The sequence below is a fragment of the Pseudozyma flocculosa genome (assembly GCF_000417875.1).
Source record: "Pseudozyma flocculosa PF-1 unplaced genomic scaffold scaffold00022, whole genome shotgun sequence".
NCBI classification, from domain to species: Eukaryota; Fungi; Basidiomycota; class Ustilaginomycetes; order Ustilaginales; family Ustilaginaceae; genus Pseudozyma; species Pseudozyma flocculosa.
In genome coordinates, this window is record NW_006920890.1 from 190,093 (window position 1) to 212,087 (window position 21,995).

The following is a 21,995-nucleotide window of genomic DNA, read 5'->3' on the forward strand; positions in this document are numbered from 1 at the left end:
GCCCTCTGTTGCTCGTCGTCGGGAGGGGTGTCGTTGGCGTTGTCGTCGTCGTGGTCGAAGGTGCGGCGAAGGTGTGCGTGCATGCGTGCGGGCAGGTCAGCCACTCCCTCTCTCTCCAAAAGTTGAGCTGTGCCTAGAGATCTGCCTGCCTGCCTGACTGGCCAGACCTGGCCAGGCCAGGCCCGCAGACCAACACGCGGGCCTCTGTCGTCAATTTAGCGGGGACGCGTCGCGAAGCGGCGGACCCTGAGGCCAGGCCAGGCCAGCCTCCCAAATCGACCTCCGCTGAACGGCTCCGAAAAAGGGCGTCGGTGTGCCGGGACCCGGGCAACGCAACGCCCGCTTTCAAAAATCGGCTGCCAACGCCGGAAGCGAGAGAGCGAGCGAGAGCGGGTGGGCGAGCGAGCCAGCCAGCAGGCTAGGGCGGGCCATTGGCCGGGCGGGTGAGCGAGCGGGCAGCCCCCGCCATGGAAGCAGCAGGCCACCGAAGGGGCGAAGGCCCACACAGGGCTGGAGCCAGACCGGAACCAGGCTGGCTTGCTTGTGCCGTGCGTGCGTTCGTGGCCGGTGCTTCCGTCTTTGGTTAACGCCGGTGAGCCGGCTTACTCTCGGCGGACGCCCCGAGCGGCGACCGGGCCAGGCGGTGGTGGCGCCTTCCCCGCATCCCTCTTCCTGGCCCTCGTTTGTCCTCCTCACCGACACGACCGTCGACCAGCCCCAGCACCACCACCACCACCGTCAACGACTCCCCAAGCATAGGCGACGACCCCGCACGCCTTTTTCGCCACTCTCGCCTGCCCCGCTATCAAGCAAGTTCGTCACTGCAAACCCCGCATACACCTGATCTCAACTGCATCCGTCAACGCCACCCGTCAGGCAGGCAGGCGCCCACGCACGCACCCACGCAAGGTCGCTTCTCCCCCCCCGATCCCCGCCGCTCTCTCGCAGCCATGGCGTTCCAGTCGATGATGGGTGGAGCAGAGTGCTCCACCTCCAACAACGGCCTCGCACAGATGCTCAAGCACACGCAGCAGGACCGCTCCCTCCAGCACGGCGACCGCACCCTCAACGGATCGCCCATGCAGCAGGGCGGAGGCATGCGCCACTCCAACCTCGGCCCGCAGCAGGGAGGCAGCCAGGATGCAGAGGCCTTCTTCCGCCAGCAGCAGCAGCAGGGTCGTCCCGGCGCCGCCAACTTTGACATGGGCTCCCTCCGAAACGAGCTCCACGGCGTCGCCGCCCAGTTCCGACCGCCACAGCAGGGCGCGCCCTCGTCGGCAGGCTGGGCCGACCAGATGGCCAGAGCGGGTCCGCCACCGGGCGCCTCTTCGAGCGACATGGAGGCCGCGTTCGCCCTCCACCGCCAGTCGCAGGCCAGGCCGCCTCCGTCCAACTGGGGCCAGCAGTTTGCAGCAGGTGGCGGTCCGGCGGCTCAGGCCCACCAGCACCAGCAGCACCAGCAACAAGGACCCGAACCGGCCGCAAGCTCGTACTCGCGCCCCATGATGGGCGGCATGTACGGCGGCTACGGCGGCGGCATGGGCATGGGCATGATGGGCATGGGCATGGGCGGCGGCATGATGAGCGGCCAGGCACCCCTCCAGTCGCAGCCGCAGCAGTCGTCGACCGCCTCGTCGCAGCGCTTCGTCGAGCTCGACGACGCAAAGTGGGAGGAGCAGTTCAAGAAGCTCGACGAGGAGACCACCACCGCCGCCGACGACTCCAAGACCAGCGAGGCCGACGCCAAGGGCAAGGGCAAGCAGAGGGACGCCGAAGCCGACGGCCTTCCCTCGGAGGCGGAGCAGAATGCCTCGATCCAGCGCGAGCTCGACGCCATCGAGCAGCAGCTGCGCAGCGACGGCGACGACGCCACCTCTCGCTTCGAGGAGCTCTGGAAGAGCATGCACTCGCGCAGCGGCGTCCCGCCCTCGGCGGCTGACGCCGAGCTGGCCAAGTGGGAAGAGGAGCTGATGAAGTCGCGCGACGCCGACGACTTTGACTGGTCGCACCCGGGCGGCGGGCTCGGCCTGGGACGCGCGGGCCTCGAGGAGACCGGCGCCATCGACGGCACCGAGGAGGCGCTGCTCAACGACTTTGACACCGTCGGGCCGGACGGCTATCCGCGGCTCGGCACCTACCGCTTCAGCACGCAGAACGCCTTTGAGAGGCACCCGGATCCGCTCAGCGAGGGCCTCCGGCTGCTCGGCAGCGGCGGCAGCCTGAGCGATGCGGCGCTGCTCTTCGAGGCCGCCACCCAGCGCGAGTCGCAGGGTGGCTCGGGCGGTGAGGTCGAGCGCGGCGAGGTGGACCGCAACCGGCGCGAGCGCAGCGAGGCGTGGCGCCGCCTCGGCGAGTGCCAGGCCATGAACGAAAAGGAGACGCAGGCCATCCGCGCCCTCGAGGAGGCGATCCGCGTCGACGAAAACAACCTCGAGGCGTACATGTCGCTCGCCATCTCGTACACCAACGAGGGCTACGACACGGCCGCGCACGCCACGCTTGAGCGCTACATCCAGCGCGCCTACCCGCACCTCAAGGCCGGCCCGCTGCCCTCGTCGATCTCGGGCACCTCGGACCCCATTGAGGGCACGGCCAACTCGAACCCGTGGGCTACGCTCAACAAGGTGACCGACCTCTTCCTTGCCGCCGCGCGCGAGGGCAATGCCAACGGCCAGATCGACCCCGAGGTCCAGGTGGGCCTCGGCGTGCTCTTTTACTCCAACTCGAGCTACGACCAGGCGCGCGACTGCTTCCAGACGGCGCTACAGGCGAGGCCCAACGACTTCCTCCTGTGGAACCGCCTGGGCGCCACGCTGGCCAACGGCGGCAAGCCCGAGGAGGCCATCGAGGCGTACCACAAGGCCCTCGAGCTGCGCCCGACGTTCACCCGCGCCATCTACAACCTTAGCGTCTCCTGTGAGTGTCGCGGGTCGCCGCGCCGTCCGTCGGTGCACGTCGATGCCTGCGTGCGCACGAGCTGACCCTGTCTCTGTCTTCATTGCCTCTCCTCTTTTCTTTTCTGCCAGGCCTCAACCTGGGCGCTCACCACGAGGCGGCCGAGCATCTGCTGGCGGCGCTCTCGCTGCAGCAGACGCACACGCTGCCCGACGTCCCGCCTGGCGAGGAGCCCAGCCCGACGCCGCTCGCCGATGCCGGCGAGTCGCACAACCTCTGGAGCACGCTGCGCCGCATCTGTGAGTAAAAGCCTGAGCCTCCTTGCTCTTTGGTCCGGCTCCGCACTGTCGCTGCCGTCGTCGTTGGTCTTGTCGCCCGCTGACCACGCCTTCGTCCCTCGCCCTCGTTATTCCGCCACCCCCTCGACAGTCCTCTGCATGGACAGGATGGACCTGGCGCAGCACGCCCACGTCGGATCGAACCTCGACCAGTTCAGGGCGCAGGGATTCGAGTTTTGAGCTGGGTCGCGTCACATAGCATAGAGAGAGGGGTCGTCAGGGTCTCAGAAGCTGCAATGCGACATGCCCTCTTCGCCCGATCAAGCGCGGCCGACCGCTCCCGATCGTCGACCGGATTGGTTGCCCCACCACCTCCACTTGGAGCAGGCTGATGCGGCTATGGCGGGGCCCGACCGCCTGCCGCTTCTTGCCACTCGCCCTCCATCGCTGCCTCTCACTCTTCCTTCAACACCCTAGCTTCCTCAGGCCGTGGCGTATGTGTGCCAAGCCCCATGCGACGCGGGGTCTGGTCGACTATGCCACTTCCGGATCCGAGTCTGGCTCTGACGATGATGCCGGCGTCGAGCCGCCGCGCAGCCAGCATGACGACGACGGCAACGGCGTGACCACCAAGCCCGCCCCGACCAGCATCGTCACCCCATCCACCGGGACGAGGAAGCGCCGCCTTCCACCGCTCGGAGATGACCTTACGCCGCTCTCGGCAGCGCAGGAGGCCGGCCCGAGCAAGCGAGTCAAGGCGGTGGTGGCGGGCGAGTGGCTCTGCCACGTCTTTGTCGAGGTCCCGCAACAGATCTCGCTGGACCGCACGATTGACCGGTGTCATCGAGATGCTCGTGAGGCGTTTGCAACGCGGTTCCAGCCCATCGGTTCACGGCCGCCCGATCCGGCAAACGGCGGCCATCCCGGAGAGGTCACATGCGAGAGGCCGCACATCTCGCTAACGAGGCCCATCCTGCTCCGCGCCCACGAGCGGACCATGTTTGTTCAAGAGGCCGCCCAGGCGGTCCGGGCGGCATCGCATGCTTTTAACATGCAGAGGTGAGCCAAGGCTCCCGGCCCCCGCGCTTCAAAATGGCGATGGCCGCTTCGACGAGGTTCTGGTCGTTGCTGACTGGCGCCCATCTCGCAGATTTCCCGTCTCGTTTTCGCGGCTCGACCACCTGGTCAACGATGACCGCACGCGGGACTTTCTGGTGCTAGAGGTGGGGGCGGGATGGAAAGAGGTTAGTCTGTGGTTGCATTGCGGGGCTCGGTCCCGCCGTCAGCGAGACTAGCTGGCTGACCTTTGCCTGCCACTTCTGTTCGTCTTTTGCAGCTCAAGGCGCTTGCTGAGAGCCTGTCGACAGCGCTCTACCGGCTGGTGCGCGCCAAGCCGTACTACGAAGAGGCGAGATTCCATGCCAGCGTTGGGTTCGTCTCGATGGTCGATGACATTATCGGAGACGAGGGCCACAGCATGCCCAGTCAGCCTGCGCCAGCCGCGGAATCCGCACCGGACGGCCAAGGCGCCTCGGCGGCGGCTGCAGAGGCAGCGGCAGAGGCGCCTGCTGTCGTCGGCCCGCGCCCTCGAGGCGACGCGGAGGTGGCTTCCCAACCTCGTCTGCGTGCAACCGGCTCCCACGCACAGGACATTTATCATGGACGCACGATGGCGCCCACAGCGGCGACGGGGACGGCAGCGGCAGCGGTAGGGTCGACGGCAGGGTCGACGGCAGGGTCGACGGCCGGAACAGGAGTTACACACGTGCCTCCGCTCGCTGCCCTCGTCGATGCGCTGCAGGATACGCGGGCGGCCGAGATACGCAGGTGCCCGCCGTTTCTCGTCGACCGGATCGGCATCCGTGTCGGAAAGCAGGTGACTTGGGTCGACCTGCGGCAGTGAGACTACATAAGGGAGACGATCGAGTCGGCCGGTCCAAGCGGTGGATAGGATCGCGTTTGGGCCGCGTTGGGCCCGCGCTACAATAACTGCCACGAAAAGGTGCACAAAATTGGCGCTGTGGCCCAGACTACTCGAAGGAGCCACTCCCGACCAGTCCGGGTGGCCTAGTCGCTCAGTCGGTCAATCAGGTCGATTTGGCCGGTCCCGGGCCTTTGCTCTCTCTCCTCGCTCTCCATGAGATCACGTAGCCTCGCCGAGCACAGGGCAAGGCAGGTCCGGCAGTGATGTGTCCCAGGGCCTCATCGCCCACGCCCAGGCTGGCCGGGCCTGCCAGCCACGACGCGCGACGCCACGCCACCGCCACGTGTGCGATCTGCAACGGTGTCGGCCTCGCTTTCCAGCTCCGACTCGCAGCGCAGCACTGCGTTGTCCGACACCTTCCAGCCACGTATGGCCTGCAGCCAAATCGGTTGATGGACACCTTGCGTCCGCATCCGTCCCGACCCGGTGCTCCAAGGGCGGGCCCAGAACGGCGACACCATGGGCGCTCATTGCTCTGCCTGCTTGCGATACGTCGACGAGTCATGCCAGGTAAGTACCGTACCCTCGGCGGAGGGTCAGCAGCGATGATCTCTGATCTCTCGCTCGGGCATCAAGCTGTCAGGCGGCTTCACCGTACCTCGCGTTGTTGCGCCACCCGCCAAATTGCCCAGGACCCTTGCATGGGCTTTCCCGCCAAGAGAAAGCAAGCAAGCAAGCAAAGGCGGGTCGTCGCCGTCCTGGCCTGGCCTGGCTTGGACTGGCAGGTCGTCCGCCATGCCGTCCTGGCCTTTAAACTCCACGAGCGACACGAGGTGGGCCGGCGTTTGCCCTCGACCTCCTTGCTTGCCTGACTGGCCAACTCGGCTTCCATCTGCCGCCCCTCGCTCAGGTCGTGAACGACTGGTCAGCCGGTGGCTGGGCGTCATCTCGCGACAGGGGACGACACGGACATGCTTACACCATACGGTATATCGTGGCCGCCCTCCTTGAACCTTGCCCCTGACCGGCGGATCTGGGGCGCAAATCAGATCTCATAGAGCCCTTGCTTGATCGCTTCGACGGCCGAGCCGGCACCGGGCCCTTGCTCGCTCGCTCGCCAGGCGCGCCACGGACAGTGCCAATTCGACGGCGCGATCCCCTGCACTGAGCGGCATCACCTCAAAGGCCCCTCCTCTGGTGGTTGCCCAGCTCGCAGCTACGGCCGAGCCCCGTCGAAAAGAGGCTTGAATGCATGCATGTTTCTCTGGAGCGGGAAGCTAAGGTCTAACCTGGAAGGGCGCCCCATCGGACCTCGAAAGCTGCCGGCCCTTTTCCCGGTCTGGCCCCCGCCCTGTTCTGGACGCCGGCCGGAGGAGGCTAGGGATTTCCCACCCTCTGCGTGGGCGATGCAGGAGAGCGTGGCTTGGATCTCAGCCAGGAGAGAGCAGAACCAGGCCGGGGCCATGGTCGAGGATCTTTGATCTTTTCCGAACCATGCTCTGCGAATCGTTAGCCTCGTCGATGGTCGACGAAGCACCGCCGTACCTTCGTGTTTAGCGTACTGCAGCGTGCCAGCGAGCGCACCGATCGCCTCTCGGTCCGCCCCGAAGAGACCTACAGCAGGAGCCTCCCACGGACGTACGTACGAACATGGTGCCGCATAGGCGTGGCCATGCGTCGACAGACGAGCAGGCAGGCAGACGCACGACGATGATGGGAGCAGGCCATGCGCGACCAGGCCAAGCGACCTCGGTGGCGAACCCCCCTGCCGAGTTCGCGTCCCACTACCCCGCCCGCCTGGTCCTTTGCTTTCTCGCCCATGCAGCAGAGACGGCCTATGGGCTTCTGTAGTCACAGTGCTCTGGCCCAGCTGCTGCTCGCGTTTGTTTGCTTCCTTGACGGAGATGAATGCGCCATTGAGGAGCTGCTGCTGCCGACTCCTGCCTTTGCTGCCGCTAGCTCGCCCCTGGCCGGGCGGTCATGCCGGCAACGACGGGCGAAGATAAGCCATGTAGCCATGGTGATGGTCTGGCCTCGATGGCGTGGGGTGGGTGCGTCGCATGTAGCCTGCCTGACCAGCTCGGCCTGCCTGCCTGGCGGCCTTCGGTCGCTGGCTGCGCGCGTATGGAAGCGAGACGAGGCGAGGAGGCAGCGGCCAGGGTGCTGCATGCGAGCGCAGGAAGGTTAAGCGTGCGTGGCGCACACGGCGCTCCGGCCGCGTCTGCCGTTCGCTCGGCCAGTCAGCCAAACCAGCCTGCCTAGCCTCTGCCTCTGCCTCTGCCTCGCCGCCGTACCATCGCAGCAGCAGCAGCCTGTCTGGCCTGCGCAGGGGCACGCTAGGTCGCAGGGCGGCGACGCTATGGAACGAGGCGGCGGCCCACCTCCGACGCGCGCGAGCGTGGCAGGCGGCGTGGCACCATGCAATGGCTCGTGGTCGGTGGGCGCGATTGGGCGGTCAACCTGGCCAGGCCAGGCCTAGCCTAGCCTAGCCTAGCCTAGCCTAGCCTGCTGCTGACTTGACTGCGGACGTACTGTACGGGTCGGAGCGACGGAGCGTCGGTCGGTCCGTCGGTCGGTGGGGCGACAGGCGGGCCCCGGAAGCAAGCCGAACGGCGCCCTCGAGACTCGGCAGACGACCCGCTGCTGCTGCTGCTGGGTGGCACCTTGCTTGCTTGCCTGCCCAGCCCTGCCTGCTTGATCTGAGCTCGGGCCGCTCCGTCATGTCGATGCATGCGAAGCTCGTCCGGCCTGGCCTCGCTCGCTCGCTCTCTGTCCCTGGCTGGCCTCTGCCGGTCTTGCTTGGCCCTTCTCCCCTGCCTCAGCTTTTCTCTCCCTCGCCTCGCCTTTGCGGTCTGTTGCCTGCAGGGCCTCCTTCCAGCATCGACCTCGACCTCGACCTCGACCTCGACCTCGACCTCATCCTCATCCTCATCCTCATCGCTTGCGTTGCCCGTCCGCCCGGTCCGCTGCTCAGCTGCCCTCCGCTCCGAGGCCACGGTGACCGTACCTCTGCCTGACCCTCCTCCGACTCGCCGCCTGCTAGCGTGCTTCATGCCCGCTCCCGGTCCCACTACTACTCTCCACCTCCTCATCGAACGCTCGCCTGCTTGACCCCCTCCGGCCGTCTTCACCACCATCGTCACCACCACCACCACCATCCTCGTCAACGTCGTCCAGCCCGCCAGGCCCTCTTTAACTGCTCGGTCCCCACTCGACCCTGCACTGCCTGCCCACACGCTGTCCCTGCCCACACGCTGTCCCTTGCCCGACCCTGGTTCCGTCATCGCCACCTTGCCCCACGTCGCTCTCTTGCTCCAGCGACAGACTACCACCGACGCCCAGCTGCTCCTCTCCCGCTCCACGACAGCCATCGAGCTGCCCAGATCTCGGCGAGCGTTATCAGCGACTCAAGGATACCCTCGCTGCACCCCTGTCGCCCCGGACCGTGTCGCCATCGCCTCGAGCCTCCTCAGCCAACGCCACGCTCAGCTTCCTCGAGGTATCTCACATACAGTATCGCCGCCGAAGCCGCTCTGCTATTCCAGTGGAACACGCCCCAGGCACGCGCAAGCGACAGCGAAAGCGCCCTTTCCTCTCATCCCGCCAGCAAACCAGCTAGTCAGGCGGCCGCTCAACTGCCGTAATAATCTGGTCCCACCGGCGCCTCGTCGCACAATAAGAGCCCTGAGCAAACGCCCCGGAGGCGGCCCGTTCCTCAACCTGGCTGGCAGCTCCCGTACTCGCCGCCTCATTCGCCGCTGCGCCTCATTAAAACGCTCCTGCAACCCACCTCGCACCTACACCATACAAACTCGGCCGCCATGGGCGCGTGCATGTCTGCAGAGCACAGCCAGGAGACGCCAGAGGCCAAGCAGTCGCGGGCCCTCGACAGGCGCATCAAGGATGACGAAAAGAAGATGTCGAGAGAGATCAAGCTGCTGTTGCTTGGTGAGTTTCCCCCAACCTGGCGCCCGGCGAGCGGCCCGCGGTTCCAGCCACTGACGCTAGTCTTGCGTCCCCGGACTGGGCTGTCAGGCGCGGGAGAGAGCGGCAAGTCGACGATCCTCAAATCGATGCGCATCATCCACCACATTCCCTTTACGCCCGAGGAGCGCGAGAACTTCCGGCGCCTCGTCTTCATCAACCTCGTCCTCGGCATGAAGGCCGTCCTGGACGCCATGGAGGAGTGGGGCGGTGAATTCGAAAAGGACGAGAACGCCGTGAGTGCCAGCTATTCTCGCCACCGCATACCCTTCATCCCTCCCTGCCTGCTCGGGGCGAGGGAGGAGCTGGGCCGTCTAGGGGGAGCGTGACTCCACCGTATCTTAGCTCGACTCGGAGCTTGGCCCTGGCTGACTCCCCGACCGTTCCGGCCATGGGTCCGAATGCCTCACCCGTCTCCGCTTTCTCGACGCGCGCAGGGCCACCTGTCGCTGTTCATCTCGTACCCAGACATTGCCGAGGACGAGCCGTTCCCGCAGACGTACCTCGAGCCGCTCAAGCAGCTGTGGAAGGACGAGGGGGTGCAGAGCGTCTACAAGCGCGGCAACGAAGCCGCCATTCCGGAAAACATGAGCTACTTCTACGGCGACCTGGCCCGGCTGTTTGGGCCAGACTATGTGCCGACGGACCTCGACATCCTGCGGTGCCGCAACAAGACGACGGGCATCATCGAGACGACGTTCCCGATAGACGACCGCACCTACCGCATCTTTGACGTCGGCGGCCAGCGGTCGGAGCGGAAAAAGTGGATCCACTGCTTTGAAAACGTCACCGCCGTGCTCTTCCTCGTGGCGCTGTCGGGCTACGACTCGTGCCTGGTCGAGGACAAGGACTCGAACCAGATGCAAGAGGCGCTGATGCTGTTTGACTCGATCTGCAACAGCAAGTGGTTCGTCCGCACGTCGATGATCGTCTTTCTCAACAAGGTCGACATCTTCCGCAGCAAGATCATGCACTCGAGCATATCCCAGTACTTTCCCGACTACGATGGCGACGATGCCGATTTCAACGCCGCGCGGTCCTACTTCAAGCAGCGCTTTGTGCGCCTCAATCGCTCGACGACCAAGGAAATCTACCCGAGTTTCACCAATGCGACGGACCCGTCGCTCCTCAAGATCGTCATGACCTCGTGAGTCGAGTCGGGCGCTGCGTCGTACGTTGGTCTTGCGCTCTGCGCTTGCTTGCTGACCTCTGATCTGGTCCCTCGATCCTCGACCGGCGGTGCGTGCCTCTTTGGCAGTGTGACCGACATTATCCTAACAAACAAGTGAGTGACGGGCACGACCCTCCCTTGTGCTTGTCGCGTGGCGTGCATGGACTTGTTGCTGACCGCCTTTGTCGACACCCTTCGACACCCTTGGCCGCCCCCCTTCGTCCTCGTCCCGACACAGCCTGAGAGAGAGTGAGTTGCGGATCCCCTGTGACCCTCGCTGGAGCTCGACCCTGGCTGACCTTTGACACCCTCTCGCTCCTCGTCCGACCCTTCTGCAGTCGTCATCTAGCCGCACCAGTCCCCGTCACGGCCGCCTCTGCAGTTGATACCACATTCGCTTGCCTCTACTCGACATCTAGCCCCCCCCTGCTTGCGTCTCTTGTCCCCTTTTGCATCATCTCCGCTCTCGACCAACGTCTCTTTACGGGTCCATTGCAGCATTCTCCGTCTCACCACCATCATCGCCCCTTTCCCCCTCTCCCCTCTCCCCTCTCCCATACTCTTACTGTACTCTAGACGGCGTGTCCTTTGGCCGCCCGTGATCCGCGATTCCCCGCCCCTCGAGCCAGCGCTCGATCCCATCGTCATCGTTCTCCCCCCCATTCATCGCTTTCGCTCGTCCCTACGTTCCTTTGTTACTCTACTTCTGGCATGTAGGACGTGAACGTCCAGCCCGCGTCGTCGATTGGCTAATAGATCACCCGAGTTGAGCGCAGGGGGGGCCGGGAGCACCGAGGGCGAGCCCGGGCGGGAGACGTCGAGACGCCGGTGGGGTGGCCCGGCAGGCGGCCGCTGCTGCCTTGCTGTCAGCGCGAGGAGGGGTACGATGGTGAGTCTCGATGGATTGCAGGCGCGCGGTGTCGAGAGGCAAGGGCGGGCGGATTGGCTTCCATGTTGCCGGTGTTCGGGTGTCTCGGTCCGTCGACTAGCCTGGTGAGGGGATTGCTGCTGCGGCTCTCCTTGGCCAGCGCCTGCGTCTTCGAGCAGGGATCCTGACCCGTCTGGCTGCGGAGACAGATGCTCTGCGTCTGATCGGGGGCGCGCCGGACTGCGAGGCCAGGCGAGGCGACGAGCCCTCTTTGCGTCAAGACCTATCGACTTCGCAGCGCGGTGGAGACCCGCAGAGCGGCATTCGACGGTCTGATGGGTATAAAAACGGCGGTAGCCGTTGGCGAGCGGCGAGCTGGTCGTCGCAGGGGTATCGGCCGGCGGTCGTGCTGGCAAGGATGCGACGGCTGCCGGTGCTTGGGTTGACGGGGACAGCATCGACAGCTCAGGATACAGCGCTGATGGCCTTTGCGCTGGCCTCGAGGAGCTTTGTCGTCTGGTCGTTGTCGCCGCCGCCGCCGCCGCCGCCGCTGGCCGAATTGGACTTGGAAGACGAGCGCTGACCCTTGAGCTGGAGGATACGGATCTTGTCGAGCTCCATCGCCCTCTTCTGCAGCTTCTTGATGGTGCCGCCGAGGTGCGTGACGCGTACCCGGAGCGGGGTGCCGCCGGGCCCGCCATCGGGGTGGGTCGACGAGACGAGGGTGGCGGCGGCCCAGACGACCTTTGCGCCTTCGCGGGCGCAGCGGACGATGGCGGTGCCCGTGTGGGTCGAGTAGTACTTGCACACGAGCGATCCGCCGAGCGCGCCCGAGGCTGCGTCGCCAAAGTTTGTCGAGAGCGAGGCGCGCAGCAGCTTGGTCACGCTCTGGGGCGTCAGCGACGGGTGCGCCGCGGCGGCGGAGGCGGTGCTGGAGCGCGTGTCGAGAGAAAGGAGGAGCCAGCGGTTCTTGAAGCGTACCATGGCGAATCGGCTGTCTGTTGCAGAGAGAGAACTAGAGTGGGAGGGAAAGAGTAGAAGGGGGAGTGGAAGGGGGGCAGCGTGTGTGAGCAGGGAGAGGGTGGGGAAGAGGAGGAAGCCTCCAACGAGGTGGCAGCTGCAAACCGACTCGAGGTCGAGAAGAAAGAGCGACCTTTGGACTTTTTCGCAGCAGCCAAGCCGGGCCAGGCAGCAACCCAAAACCCAAAACCTGGCCTCCACTTTGGCCGGGCGGGTGTTGGGCAACCCTGCCTCAAACTCGACTGAGCCACGCACACCCCCCCGGCCTCGCAACTTCCCGCCGCCACCCTCTCTACTCGACCTCGTCCTCGACCTCGCCAGTCAACCCCCTACTACTACCTCGCCCTTCGCAACTCTGCCCTTCGAATCACATGCAGCACACTCGCTCCCGTCGCCACCACGACAACGGCCACACAAACTTTCTGCCCCGATAGCAACACCGAGTGCCACCATGGCGGCCGCCTCGTCCTCCTCCCCGACCTCGACCGCCGCGCCACAAGACGAGTGCAACCAGATGCAGCAAGACGAGATCCTCGCTCTCGACTCAATTTACAACGACCCTTCGCTCGGCAGCGACACCGCCGCCGCTGCTGCTTCCACGTCGACCGCAAAGGGCGAGGCACACGCCAGCCAAGACACCCGTGCACGCCTCGTCATCGAGCGCAACCAGCCCGGCTCGCCACCCATCCTCTGCCTCGTCCTGCCCGTACTGCTCCCCCGTCTAACGAAAATACAGGTCACATCCATATGGCCGCAGCCCTCCGCAACACAGCCTCTTGGCGTCAACCCAGGAGCGCCGTGCCTCAAACCCACCGCCACAGCCTTTCAACCCAAGGCTAAGTCTACTGCGCCGACACCACAGGGCCTCGAAGACGGCGTGGCACAACTACATCTCAACCTGCAAGTGCATCAGAAGAACAGCTCGTCGGCGCCAACGAATGGCCTCAACGGGCTCCCTCCCAAGCCCAGCGGGCAAGCTCGACCTCGTGCTCCGCCACCGCAACGCCCGACCGACGCCGGCAGCCCAGAGATGACCGGCTCGAGGCGCAGCAGGGGCAAGGGCAAAGGCAGACGAGAACCGTGCGGCAAGAAGAGCGAGCAACCACATGTCAATGGCGTCGCAACAATCGGGCCGGAAGGCGCAGATCCAATGTCACCCGCTTTGAGGGCTGCGGCCGGAGGCCAGGTAGCGCCTCCCTCCAAACCACCAGCGGCTGCATCATCGCCGTCTGGCTCTCGTGCGACCGACGCCCCGATAGCTTCGGCAATCACGCCAATCCTGCCAGCAAGACCGCCCACGATACGGAAGCTGCCACCGCTGGCACATCTGCCGCCCGTCGTACTCCGAGTCCGGCTGCCTGCAACGTATCCCCTGCAAACGGCGCCGGAGCTCCTGTCGCTCGAGGCGGCATGGCTGTCGAAGGGCGTTGGTGGCGGCGGCTCGCCTTCACTCTGGATTCAAAGGCGGCTGCAGGAGCAGTACGACGAGCTAGGCGGCAGCGAAGTGCTGTGGGCCTGGGCACAGTGGCTCGCCGAAGGCATGTGGGAAGAGCTGCTCCTCGCGCCCGGCTCCACTTCCCCGGCCGATCTGCCGTTTTCGGCCCACCACGACGGCGCCCAGGCTGCGGACGCCTGTGAGCTCGCGTTCGACGAGTACCTTGCGTCGCCTGACGACACGCCGCTGCTGGCCGCCACGCTGCTGTCGCACTCGCGCCTATGCACGCGCGACGATTTCGACACGTCGTCGTTTGATTGCGGCATCTGCCTCGAGAACCGCAAGGGGCGCAAGTGCACTCGGCTCGAAGGGTGCGGCCACGTGTTCTGCTCCGAGTGCCTGGTCGCCTATCTCTCGATGCTGGTCGACGAGGGCTTTCATCGCCAGGCCAAGCGCTGCCCGGACCCGGAGTGTGTCAAGATGCGCGGCGAAATGGAGAAGCGCGGCGAGGATCCCGAGGCCGACGCTGCAATGGCATCGTCGTCGTCGTCGTCGTCGACGCCAGGTGCTCGTCGGGCTGACGACGACGGCGACAACAACGATGCGGCACCGTCCGCCTCGGCCACGCCTCCTCGGGCAGCGACGGTGCGCGGCTCCATTAGCCGGCCTGAGCTCGCCACGATTCTGACGCCCGAACAGCTCCACCGCTTGGACCGGCTGACGACCAAGGCTCGCCTCGAGTCGGACCCGAGCATCACCTACTGCCCGCGCTCCGACTGCCAATCCGCCGTGGTGCGCAAGCCGGGCGACGAGGGCATCTGGGAGCGCTTCCGGCAGTGCCAAGAGTGCGGCATGAGCTTCTGCGCGTGGTGCGGCCGCAGCTGGCACGGCACCAACCCGTGCCCCGTGTCGTTCCACGCCGACCTGGTGCAAAAGTACCGCGGCCTCGCCGACGGCAGCGACGAGAAGCGCCAGATGGAGCTGAGCTTTGGCAAGGCGACGCTGCTCAAGCTCGTGGAAAAGTGGGAGGAGGAGGAAAAGACGAGGCAGTGGATGAAGGACTTTACCACGCCCTGCCCGACCTGCAGCATCTGCATCGAAAAGAGCTACGGGTGCAACCAGTTGAGTACAGCATGCCCGCGGGGCGCCGGTCGGATCCGTCAGGCTAGGGAGCGGTCGAGTGGCTGACCACCCTGCCTCCCCTCCTCTTCTCTCCCTCTCGCGTCCTCCTGTCTCGAACAGCATGACCTGCCAGTCGTGCAGGACGCACTACTGCTACCTCTGCGGCAAGTCCATCAGCGCCACCAATCCTTATCTCGTAAGTCTTCTCCCTCTCGCCCTCGCCCTCGCCCTCGCCCTTGCTCTCGCTATCTCCTCTGTCCGCTCCGCATCGCCAAATCCTGCACCGACATCTCGCTGACATCCCGCACCTGGCACCGCATCCGCACCGCTGCGCAGCACTTTAACACGCCCGGCGCCGGTTGCTACAACCGCCTCTTTGACGGCCTCATGCCCGGCGCGCCCCAGGTCGACGAAGACGGCCGGCCCATTGACATGGCCGACCTCATTCCGTGGGAGGAGATCCTTTGATCCAGCGCAGCTCGACTGCAACTGCAATCGAAAGCTGCATCCCCGGCGTAGTCGTCCCGCCAGTCCCATGGATCCATAGCAGTGGCGGCTCGAGTGGCAGGTGGAAAAAATGAGAATCTCGCAAAAAAGGAAGCTCCAAATCCGGGAATCGAACCCGGGTCTGCACCGGTCACCTCCTCGGCGAAGAGGGGCCCGCAGAGTGACAAGGTGCCGTCATAGCCACTAAACTAATTCGGAGGCTTGTGAAAGGCGAGCTGAAATGAACATACATAAATAATATCATCAAATTCGGATTCTCGCTCGCTGCAGAGGGCGGGGATGGGCCGTGGCGGGCTCGGCGCAACGTCTCCTTCCTGCCAACCACCACTGTCCGATCCCACCCCGCACGGCATGCTGCTCTCCCGTGGCTTCCACAGCGGTGCGGCTCTCCTCGCCGCCTCGATCGACACAGCCACATCTGTCATCGGCACGACCGCATGGCCGGGATGAGCGGGAGAAGGCACAAAGACGGGCGGCGGCAGCGGCGGCGGCGGCGGCGGGGAGGCAGGGCTGCAAGACGACTCGAAATGCGCCTGTCGCCGGAGCGCCAGCGGTCGACCCTCGAAAAAGGCTGGCCATCCTGTGCCGGTCATCCTCCTTGCGCCGGTGGAGGCAGGACAAGAATGAGAGGGAGGCAGGTGCCTGCCGCGGGCGGTGCTTGGCGGACCGTCTTGACTCCGACATGATATGGCGAAGCCAGCCAGCCAGCCGGCCAGCCAGCCAGCCACGGCAACAGGATCGTCGCCGAGCTGGGAAACCCGCGCGGGCTTCCCGCTCCTGCACAGCCAGCCTGGCCTGGCACACTGGCAAAGCGGCGCAGCATGGTCCCGTCTTGAGGGGCGAGAGGGCACACACACGCGACATATTTGGACTCCCGCTCAATGATCGACAGATTGACCTTCAGTCCAACGGACGGCGGCGGCGAGAGCACAACGCCGACGTACGACAGAGAAAGGGCGCTTTCCAAGACAGACGGCGGCACGGTGCCCAATGGCCAGCTAGTTAGCATCGTCGATCATCGTACTCGGCCGAAGGAGCTAACTACGGAGGAGCCGAGGCTTTGCGCCCCAGCGGCCTACAGTATACAGCACAAGGAGGGGGATCGGCGCACGCCTCGGACCATCGCACTGGACGCCCATGTCGCATCGCGACCGATCCTTCTTGCTCTTTTGCCCGTTGATTTCATGGGCATGGCCAAGGGCACCTGTCGAGGTGAGCTTGCTACGCAGCTTCCATCGTGGCGTCCGATGTCGTGAGGTGAGCAGACAAGGAAGGCGTGGCTTGACATGTGCCGTCCTGATGGTTGAGTCAACACGTCTACCGTGCGTCGCTGGACAGCCTGCGCTGGCCTCACCTTGCCTGCAGCGTGGTGTTTGCAGGGGCCGGCCCTGCAGCTCGACGGGCCGCGGCCGGGTCGTCACTACTTCAGCAAAGCTCCGCCCGCGCGCGGCGACCGGAACAAGCAGATCGTCGACCTTGCCCCGGCGTCGAGCCAAGCAGCAGGCCAGCTGTACCAGCCGTATCACGCACGGCAGGGCAAAGCAGCATGCCTCTCTTGATCTGGCGCTCAGCAACGACAGCAACGACAGCCACGAAGAAGGGCACCAAGAGACGGGCTAGTTGCTGATGCGATGCGCTGCCGCCGCACCGGGCCCGCTGAAGGCTCCTTGCTTGCTTGCCCCCTTCTGTGCGCCCAGCAGACTGCACGCCAAGGAAAGCAAAGGCAAGAGAAGCTCGGCATTCACCGGCAAGCGTGAGTCGGCGCTGCCAAAGAGGCTCGAGCAAGCTTGATGGAGCCAGCGTACTCTGCTGTTGTGTCAGCGATAATGGTTCGTTATCCGTCCCGCCAGCAGACTCGACCACAGCCGCAGCCAGACGAGCGTTCGGCTGCGACCCGCTTGGTCCTCGCGGGCCGACGCAAGGGCGTTGGAACGTTCGACAGACGAGCTGGCGTCGAGCTCTCTTCGTGAAGCGCCTTTATTTCTTCTCTGTGCGAGTTTGAGGTGCGGGGCCGAGGCATGCTCCATTACGCAGCAGCCAACTTCAGTACAGAGGACCAACCGCCGTCGTCAACTTTTTTTTGGCCCCAGGCTAGGGGGGCTTGGGTTGCGACCCGTCGAGAACAACGAGCGGTGGAAGCCTACTCCCTTCGGCAGTGGGTCCGCGCGTCTGCTGGCCTGCCTGCCCTTCCAGCTGCTTGTCGGCGCTTCCCGAGGTCCAGCTAGGCGAGGCATCAAAGCCTCCGTGCATGTGGGCCACTGCTTTGCAGGCTAGTTAGGGCAGCCCAGCTGGCCAGCAGGCAACCAGCTCGCCGAGGTCGCAGGTGGGCGTTCGGCCTACACCAACCGATGGATCATATCGTCCGTCAGGCGCACCTCGAGGCCCCTCCCTCCGGTCGGGTGCACCGACGTCGAGGCCGACGACTCACCAGACTACTCTTCCTTCCTCACCGCTGCTGCTTCCATCCAACTCTACCTTGCGTCTTTGACAGTTCCGGCGGCAGCGGGCACCCCAAATCAGGAGGCTAGGCGGACCGATCCTTCTGGTACAGGTAGGCAGAGCAGGTGTCGACTGACGACGTGCGAGCCTTCATCAAAGAGAGGAGCGCGGGTGACCGTAGGACCCTTCTAAAAACAGCAGCAGCGCTCTAGGCCGCGATCTCTCGACTTGGCGCGGGCGCGGCACTGACCGAAACGTCTTGAGTCGTGAGACTACACCGGCAGAGGGGCAGCCAACGCCTCTTGACATGCTCTGCAGGATTTCGAATAGGACGCCGAGGGAGCGAGCAGGACAGATGAGAGAGAGAGTAGTCCGCGCTGACGGCTGGCTGAAGGTCTAGGAGTAAGCAAGCCGCCGTGTAGTGCCGTTTGGTTGGTTGCCTGCAGCTGGGCGGCGTATGCGTAAGTGTTGGTCTCGGCCAGAGCCCTGCCGTCTGGCGCGCCCTAAATTCATCGATCTCGCCGTTACGTTTTGTCGAGGGTTTCCATCAAGTGCGCTTGGGCGTCTCTTCGACGATGATGCTCTCGGCCTGCCCGGGGCCGCCTGGCTGGCTTGGGTTGCGTTGGGTTCCTCGCCGTTGCCGGATCGACTTCCGCCAAGATGAAGCTTCCGACGCCAGCATCACGGCATGGCCTGCCCCCCGTTTTCTTACCCAGCTCCCTGGCTGGCCAACTGGCTCGTCGGCCCAACCTGTGCTCTATTGTACCTGCTGCTGCTGTTGCTGTTGCGGGGCTGCGGCGACCCCCCTCTTTTGACCGACGGCCGCCTTCTGGCTTGGCGGGCGTCGGTGGGTGGGTGGGTGTCGGAAGACCAGCCGGCGGGCGGCGGGCGGCGTCGCGGTTGCACCGTTCGCCCTTGGGCTGATTTTTTTTTTTTAAAAAAAATCGAAGCCGTTGATGCAGTCGAGGCAGGGGATCTTGGGCTGCTTCTGCTGCTGCTGCTTGGCTCCCCGCGTCTCGGCAGCTGGCTGCAGCCCTGGCCTGTCGAGCTGGGCCCCAGACCGCCGTCTGTTGGTCTTTGTCGCGCTGGGCTGGGCTGGCAGCCGCTTGTTGGCCACCACCGCCAACTTGGCAGCCTCTTCTCTTTGTGCGTGGGCGCTGTATCCCGCACTCTGGCCTGGGCAGCGCGGACCTCTCCTCCTTGCCTGTCTGCCTGCCTGTCTGCCTGCCTGCCTTGCCTGCCTGCGTCGTATTTTGCCGCCCCGCCAGTCGGTCGGTTGGTCCATCGATCCACGTCCTCCCTCCCCCTCGATGCTCATCCTCTCCCTGCGTCCCTTCGTTCATCCATTCGTCCCCGCTCCATAGCTCCATACATCTACCGCACGTCGCAGCTGGTTCTGAGACGTTCGACGCTGTCGTCACCTCTCCTCGTCCATCCTCCGACCATCCTCCAGCCTCGTCACCTCTCGCTCCTGCCCTCTCGCACCCTCTCCTCTCCTCTCTTCAAGCCGCCCAGCATCCTCGTTTAGCCACTACTCTCTTTTATATCCTCGACCATCGCCATCTCCACCCCGCGAACCCATCCGCGACATCTACGCCCTTGCTTTCCTTTCCCCTTCATACCCCTTCACTTCTGCGCCACTTCCATCGTCCGCGACCCCCAGCGCGCCCCTCTCCTCTCTCGAATCCCACTTCGAACCGCCCCACCTCTTGGCCGTTGCCCACCGGCTGCCCGCTTCCGGCCGCCCTCGCCCTCCTCGACCTCAGGCAGATCGATCTCCGTGGCAGGCAACCTTTGCTTGCAATCGCACCCTCAGCCCTCGGAGCAGCGCTCCGTGGTAGACCTTCTTGCTTCGCCCCTTCGCCTTCCTGCCCCAATACCCAGCTTATCCGGCCCCGCCACGCGCCGCCGGCCCGGCTTCGGTGCCAGCGTCAGCACCCTGCATCCCCACCGACCTGAGCACGCCCTCTCCCCTCCCGCACCGTCACCCCCGGCATCTTCGACCTTCGACGCCCCCACCTCATTTTCCCATCTGGCCCACCAGACAATAGGTCCCCCTGCGAAAACCCGGTGACCGACGCCCTCACCACTGCTGCTGCTGCAACTCCTCGACTCTTGGCCCCAGCGCGACAGCAGGCAGGTCTGAGATCTCACACACCCGGCGCACAGCACGACGTTACTAGTCTCATCGCAGACCCGCTCTGCCTAAAAACCGCCGGCTAGCCCAGCTACGTAGCTTCCTCGCCTTCCTCTCACAAGAAGGCTCTCAGCTCGTGCCTGGAGTCGCCCATCTGTGCCCATTCCTCTGCAAGCTTCGCCATCGTCCCACCCCTTCGAACAACGATCCAGATGTTCAGCGAGGTCGAAGCCGCCGCCACGCACATCGTGTCGCTGATCCGCAGCCGGTCACAGGACAGGGACGAACCCATCTCCGCTTCTGCGATCGACACCTTCGGCGAAAGCCTCAGGCAACAGCTTCGCGCCAGGTGCCAGAGCTGCTGGTACGTCGACGAGGCCGACCGTGGCTCGGCTTCGCGTGCCATTGCATGGCAGGCCCACTCGGCCGGCGAGGGACCCGACCGCGCCATCCTGTCGGCATGCACCGCGGTGCTCGAATCGCAGGCAGAGGAGGGAGAGATCCTTGCCAGCACCGGCGGCGCCGCTGCGCTTGACCTTGCGCGGCGATGGCTGCCAACGCCTTTCACCATGTGGATCGATCCGCAGTGCGTGGCCATCCGGATGGGCAGCGGTCCAGGTGCCGCACGGAGCCAGTTCGACGTCGACTCGCGGCCTTCGAGCTCATCCTCGGCCGTCAGCGTCGTCTGGGGCAAGCTGCTTGCACAGCACGGCGACGAACAGAGGCCCGCCGTCACCGTCACCCTCACCAGTGCCCTGCCCGCCCCGGAGCGCCGACCCGTCCAGATTGTGCGACCCGAGTCCAGGTACCCGTCCAGCTTGGCCAACGGTGGCAAGCCTCAACACGCCAGAAACCTCTCCACGAGCAGCTGCGGCAGCAGCATCGCTGGCCTGACGCGTAGCGCAAGCATCTCGAGCCACGGCTCCCTCAGCACCGAGGCGACCAGCTACTTTAGCGAGGACGAGAGCGTCGGCTGTCCGAGCCTCACCTCGCCGTGGTCGTGCGCGTCGTCGACGTCCAACAGCCCTCGGGCCCCCAGCGAAGGCGAGGCCGAGCACGGCGACGAGACAATCTCTCGCACGCCGTTCCGAGGCGCCAGCCTCTTCTTTGGCGACGGCGATGACGCCGGCGACTGCACCATCCAGGCAGACGACGCCGCCGACTGCACCCTGGTCCTCGAAGAGAGCGCCGAAATTGTATCGACGCCTCGCAACGCCACTCACCTCGCCTCGAGGCCGCAGCGCACGCGCACCGAGTCGGTCTGCTCGAGCATCAACGACGAGGGCCAGGCCAAGAGCAACTACACCATCCATGACAACGGCAACGTCGGCGTGCTCGGCGGCGGCGTCCGTCTGGGAGGTTCCCGCCCCGCTGCCGCAGCACCTCCGCTCGGTGCTGCGGCCTTTGGCGGCCCCAGCCACCCGGCCGTGTCGCGCCACCGCCAGCACACGAGCTCCAAGAGCGTCGGCAGCGTCTACAACCCGAACCTCATTGTCCGCGACCTGCAGAAGCAGGACCCCTTCTTTGCTGCCGCAGCCACCTACAGCGCGCCCAGCCACTCGATCCCTCTGCCTCCGCTGCCCCTGCCCACACCTCTAGCCTACGGCGGTCACAACGGCAGTAGTGCGTACGGCCACCACCAGAACCTCCACCGTCCCGCCCCAATGCACGCTCCTCGAGGCTATGCGGGCGGCCTGGTCCACGCAGCTGCGCCGCCGGCCTTTTTGGGTCAGTACGGCAGCTTCGGCGGCAACGTGCCCCCGATGCTCAACGGTCCTCGCGTCGGCGGCAGCAGCTTCCTCTGCGGCGGCGGATACGAGCCGAGCATGCTGCACGGCCTCGAGGCCGGCGGATACGGACCCAAGCAGGGTTACGGCCACGGCCACGGTCACGGCCACTCGGCTTCGGTTACGTTTGCCCCCTCGATGCTGGGCTACGACCACCCGGACTGCGACGATGCGTCGGTCGGCGGAGCTGGAACTGGCGGCGAGACCGGCCGTCGCCGTGTGCGCTCGCGAGGCCGGAGGAGCCGCGGCCGCGGAGCTGGCCGAGCAGCTCGTCGACAGGCCGCCGCCCTCAAGGCACTCCAGGAGGCTGGCGACGAGCTCGACGGCGGCGGACTCGGCCTCGACGTCGATGGTGCGTCGTCCGACGCCGCCTTTTCGCGCTGCTCGACGCCGTCGGCCTCCGAGTTCGGCTGAGCGGGCTGGCAAGG

General features: G+C 65.4%; 6 protein-coding genes across 6 annotated transcripts; 5 read left to right on the forward strand and 1 right to left on the reverse strand.

Moving 5' to 3' along the window:
* Positions 1 to 950: 950 nt before the first annotated feature.
* PFL1_05849 (uncharacterized protein) lies at positions 951 to 3,413 on the forward strand (the record flags this gene model as incomplete). The annotated part of the gene is made up of 3 exons (XM_007883386.1): positions 951 to 2,916; positions 3,027 to 3,194; positions 3,325 to 3,413. 3 exons carry the CDS (start codon positions 951 to 953, stop codon positions 3,411 to 3,413), a joined length of 2,223 nt encoding a protein of 740 aa, XP_007881577.1.
* Positions 3,414 to 3,669: 256 nt separating this feature from the next.
* On the forward strand, positions 3,670 to 5,076 carry PFL1_05850 (uncharacterized protein; the record flags this gene model as incomplete). Its single annotated transcript, XM_007883387.1, has 4 exons — positions 3,670 to 4,232; positions 4,324 to 4,417; positions 4,510 to 4,776; positions 4,975 to 5,076. The coding sequence occupies 4 exons, from the start codon at positions 3,670 to 3,672 to the stop codon at positions 5,074 to 5,076; spliced, it is 1,026 nt and encodes a 341-aa protein (XP_007881578.1).
* A 3,842-nt stretch (positions 5,077 to 8,918) lies between these two features.
* On the forward strand, positions 8,919 to 10,601 carry PFL1_05851 (uncharacterized protein; the record flags this gene model as incomplete). The annotated part of the gene is made up of 6 exons (XM_007883388.1): positions 8,919 to 9,045; positions 9,133 to 9,317; positions 9,519 to 10,228; positions 10,340 to 10,366; positions 10,491 to 10,501; positions 10,591 to 10,601. The coding sequence occupies 6 exons, from the start codon at positions 8,919 to 8,921 to the stop codon at positions 10,599 to 10,601; spliced, it is 1,071 nt and encodes a 356-aa protein (XP_007881579.1).
* A 984-nt stretch (positions 10,602 to 11,585) lies between these two features.
* Positions 11,586 to 12,104, reverse strand: PFL1_06908 (uncharacterized protein; the record flags this gene model as incomplete). The annotated part of the gene is made up of 1 exon (XM_007883509.1): positions 11,586 to 12,104. The coding sequence occupies one exon, from the start codon at positions 12,102 to 12,104 to the stop codon at positions 11,586 to 11,588; it is 519 nt and encodes a 172-aa protein (XP_007881700.1).
* Positions 12,105 to 12,591: 487 nt separating this feature from the next.
* Positions 12,592 to 15,165, forward strand: PFL1_05853 (uncharacterized protein; the record flags this gene model as incomplete). The annotated part of the gene is made up of 3 exons (XM_007883389.1): positions 12,592 to 14,696; positions 14,818 to 14,893; positions 15,034 to 15,165. The coding sequence occupies 3 exons, from the start codon at positions 12,592 to 12,594 to the stop codon at positions 15,163 to 15,165; spliced, it is 2,313 nt and encodes a 770-aa protein (XP_007881580.1).
* Positions 15,166 to 19,992: 4,827 nt separating this feature from the next.
* On the forward strand, positions 19,993 to 21,981 carry PFL1_05854 (uncharacterized protein; the record flags this gene model as incomplete). Its single annotated transcript, XM_007883390.1, has 2 exons — positions 19,993 to 21,403; positions 21,488 to 21,981. 2 exons carry the CDS (start codon positions 19,993 to 19,995, stop codon positions 21,979 to 21,981), a joined length of 1,905 nt encoding a protein of 634 aa, XP_007881581.1.
* Positions 21,982 to 21,995: the final 14 nt, after the last annotated feature.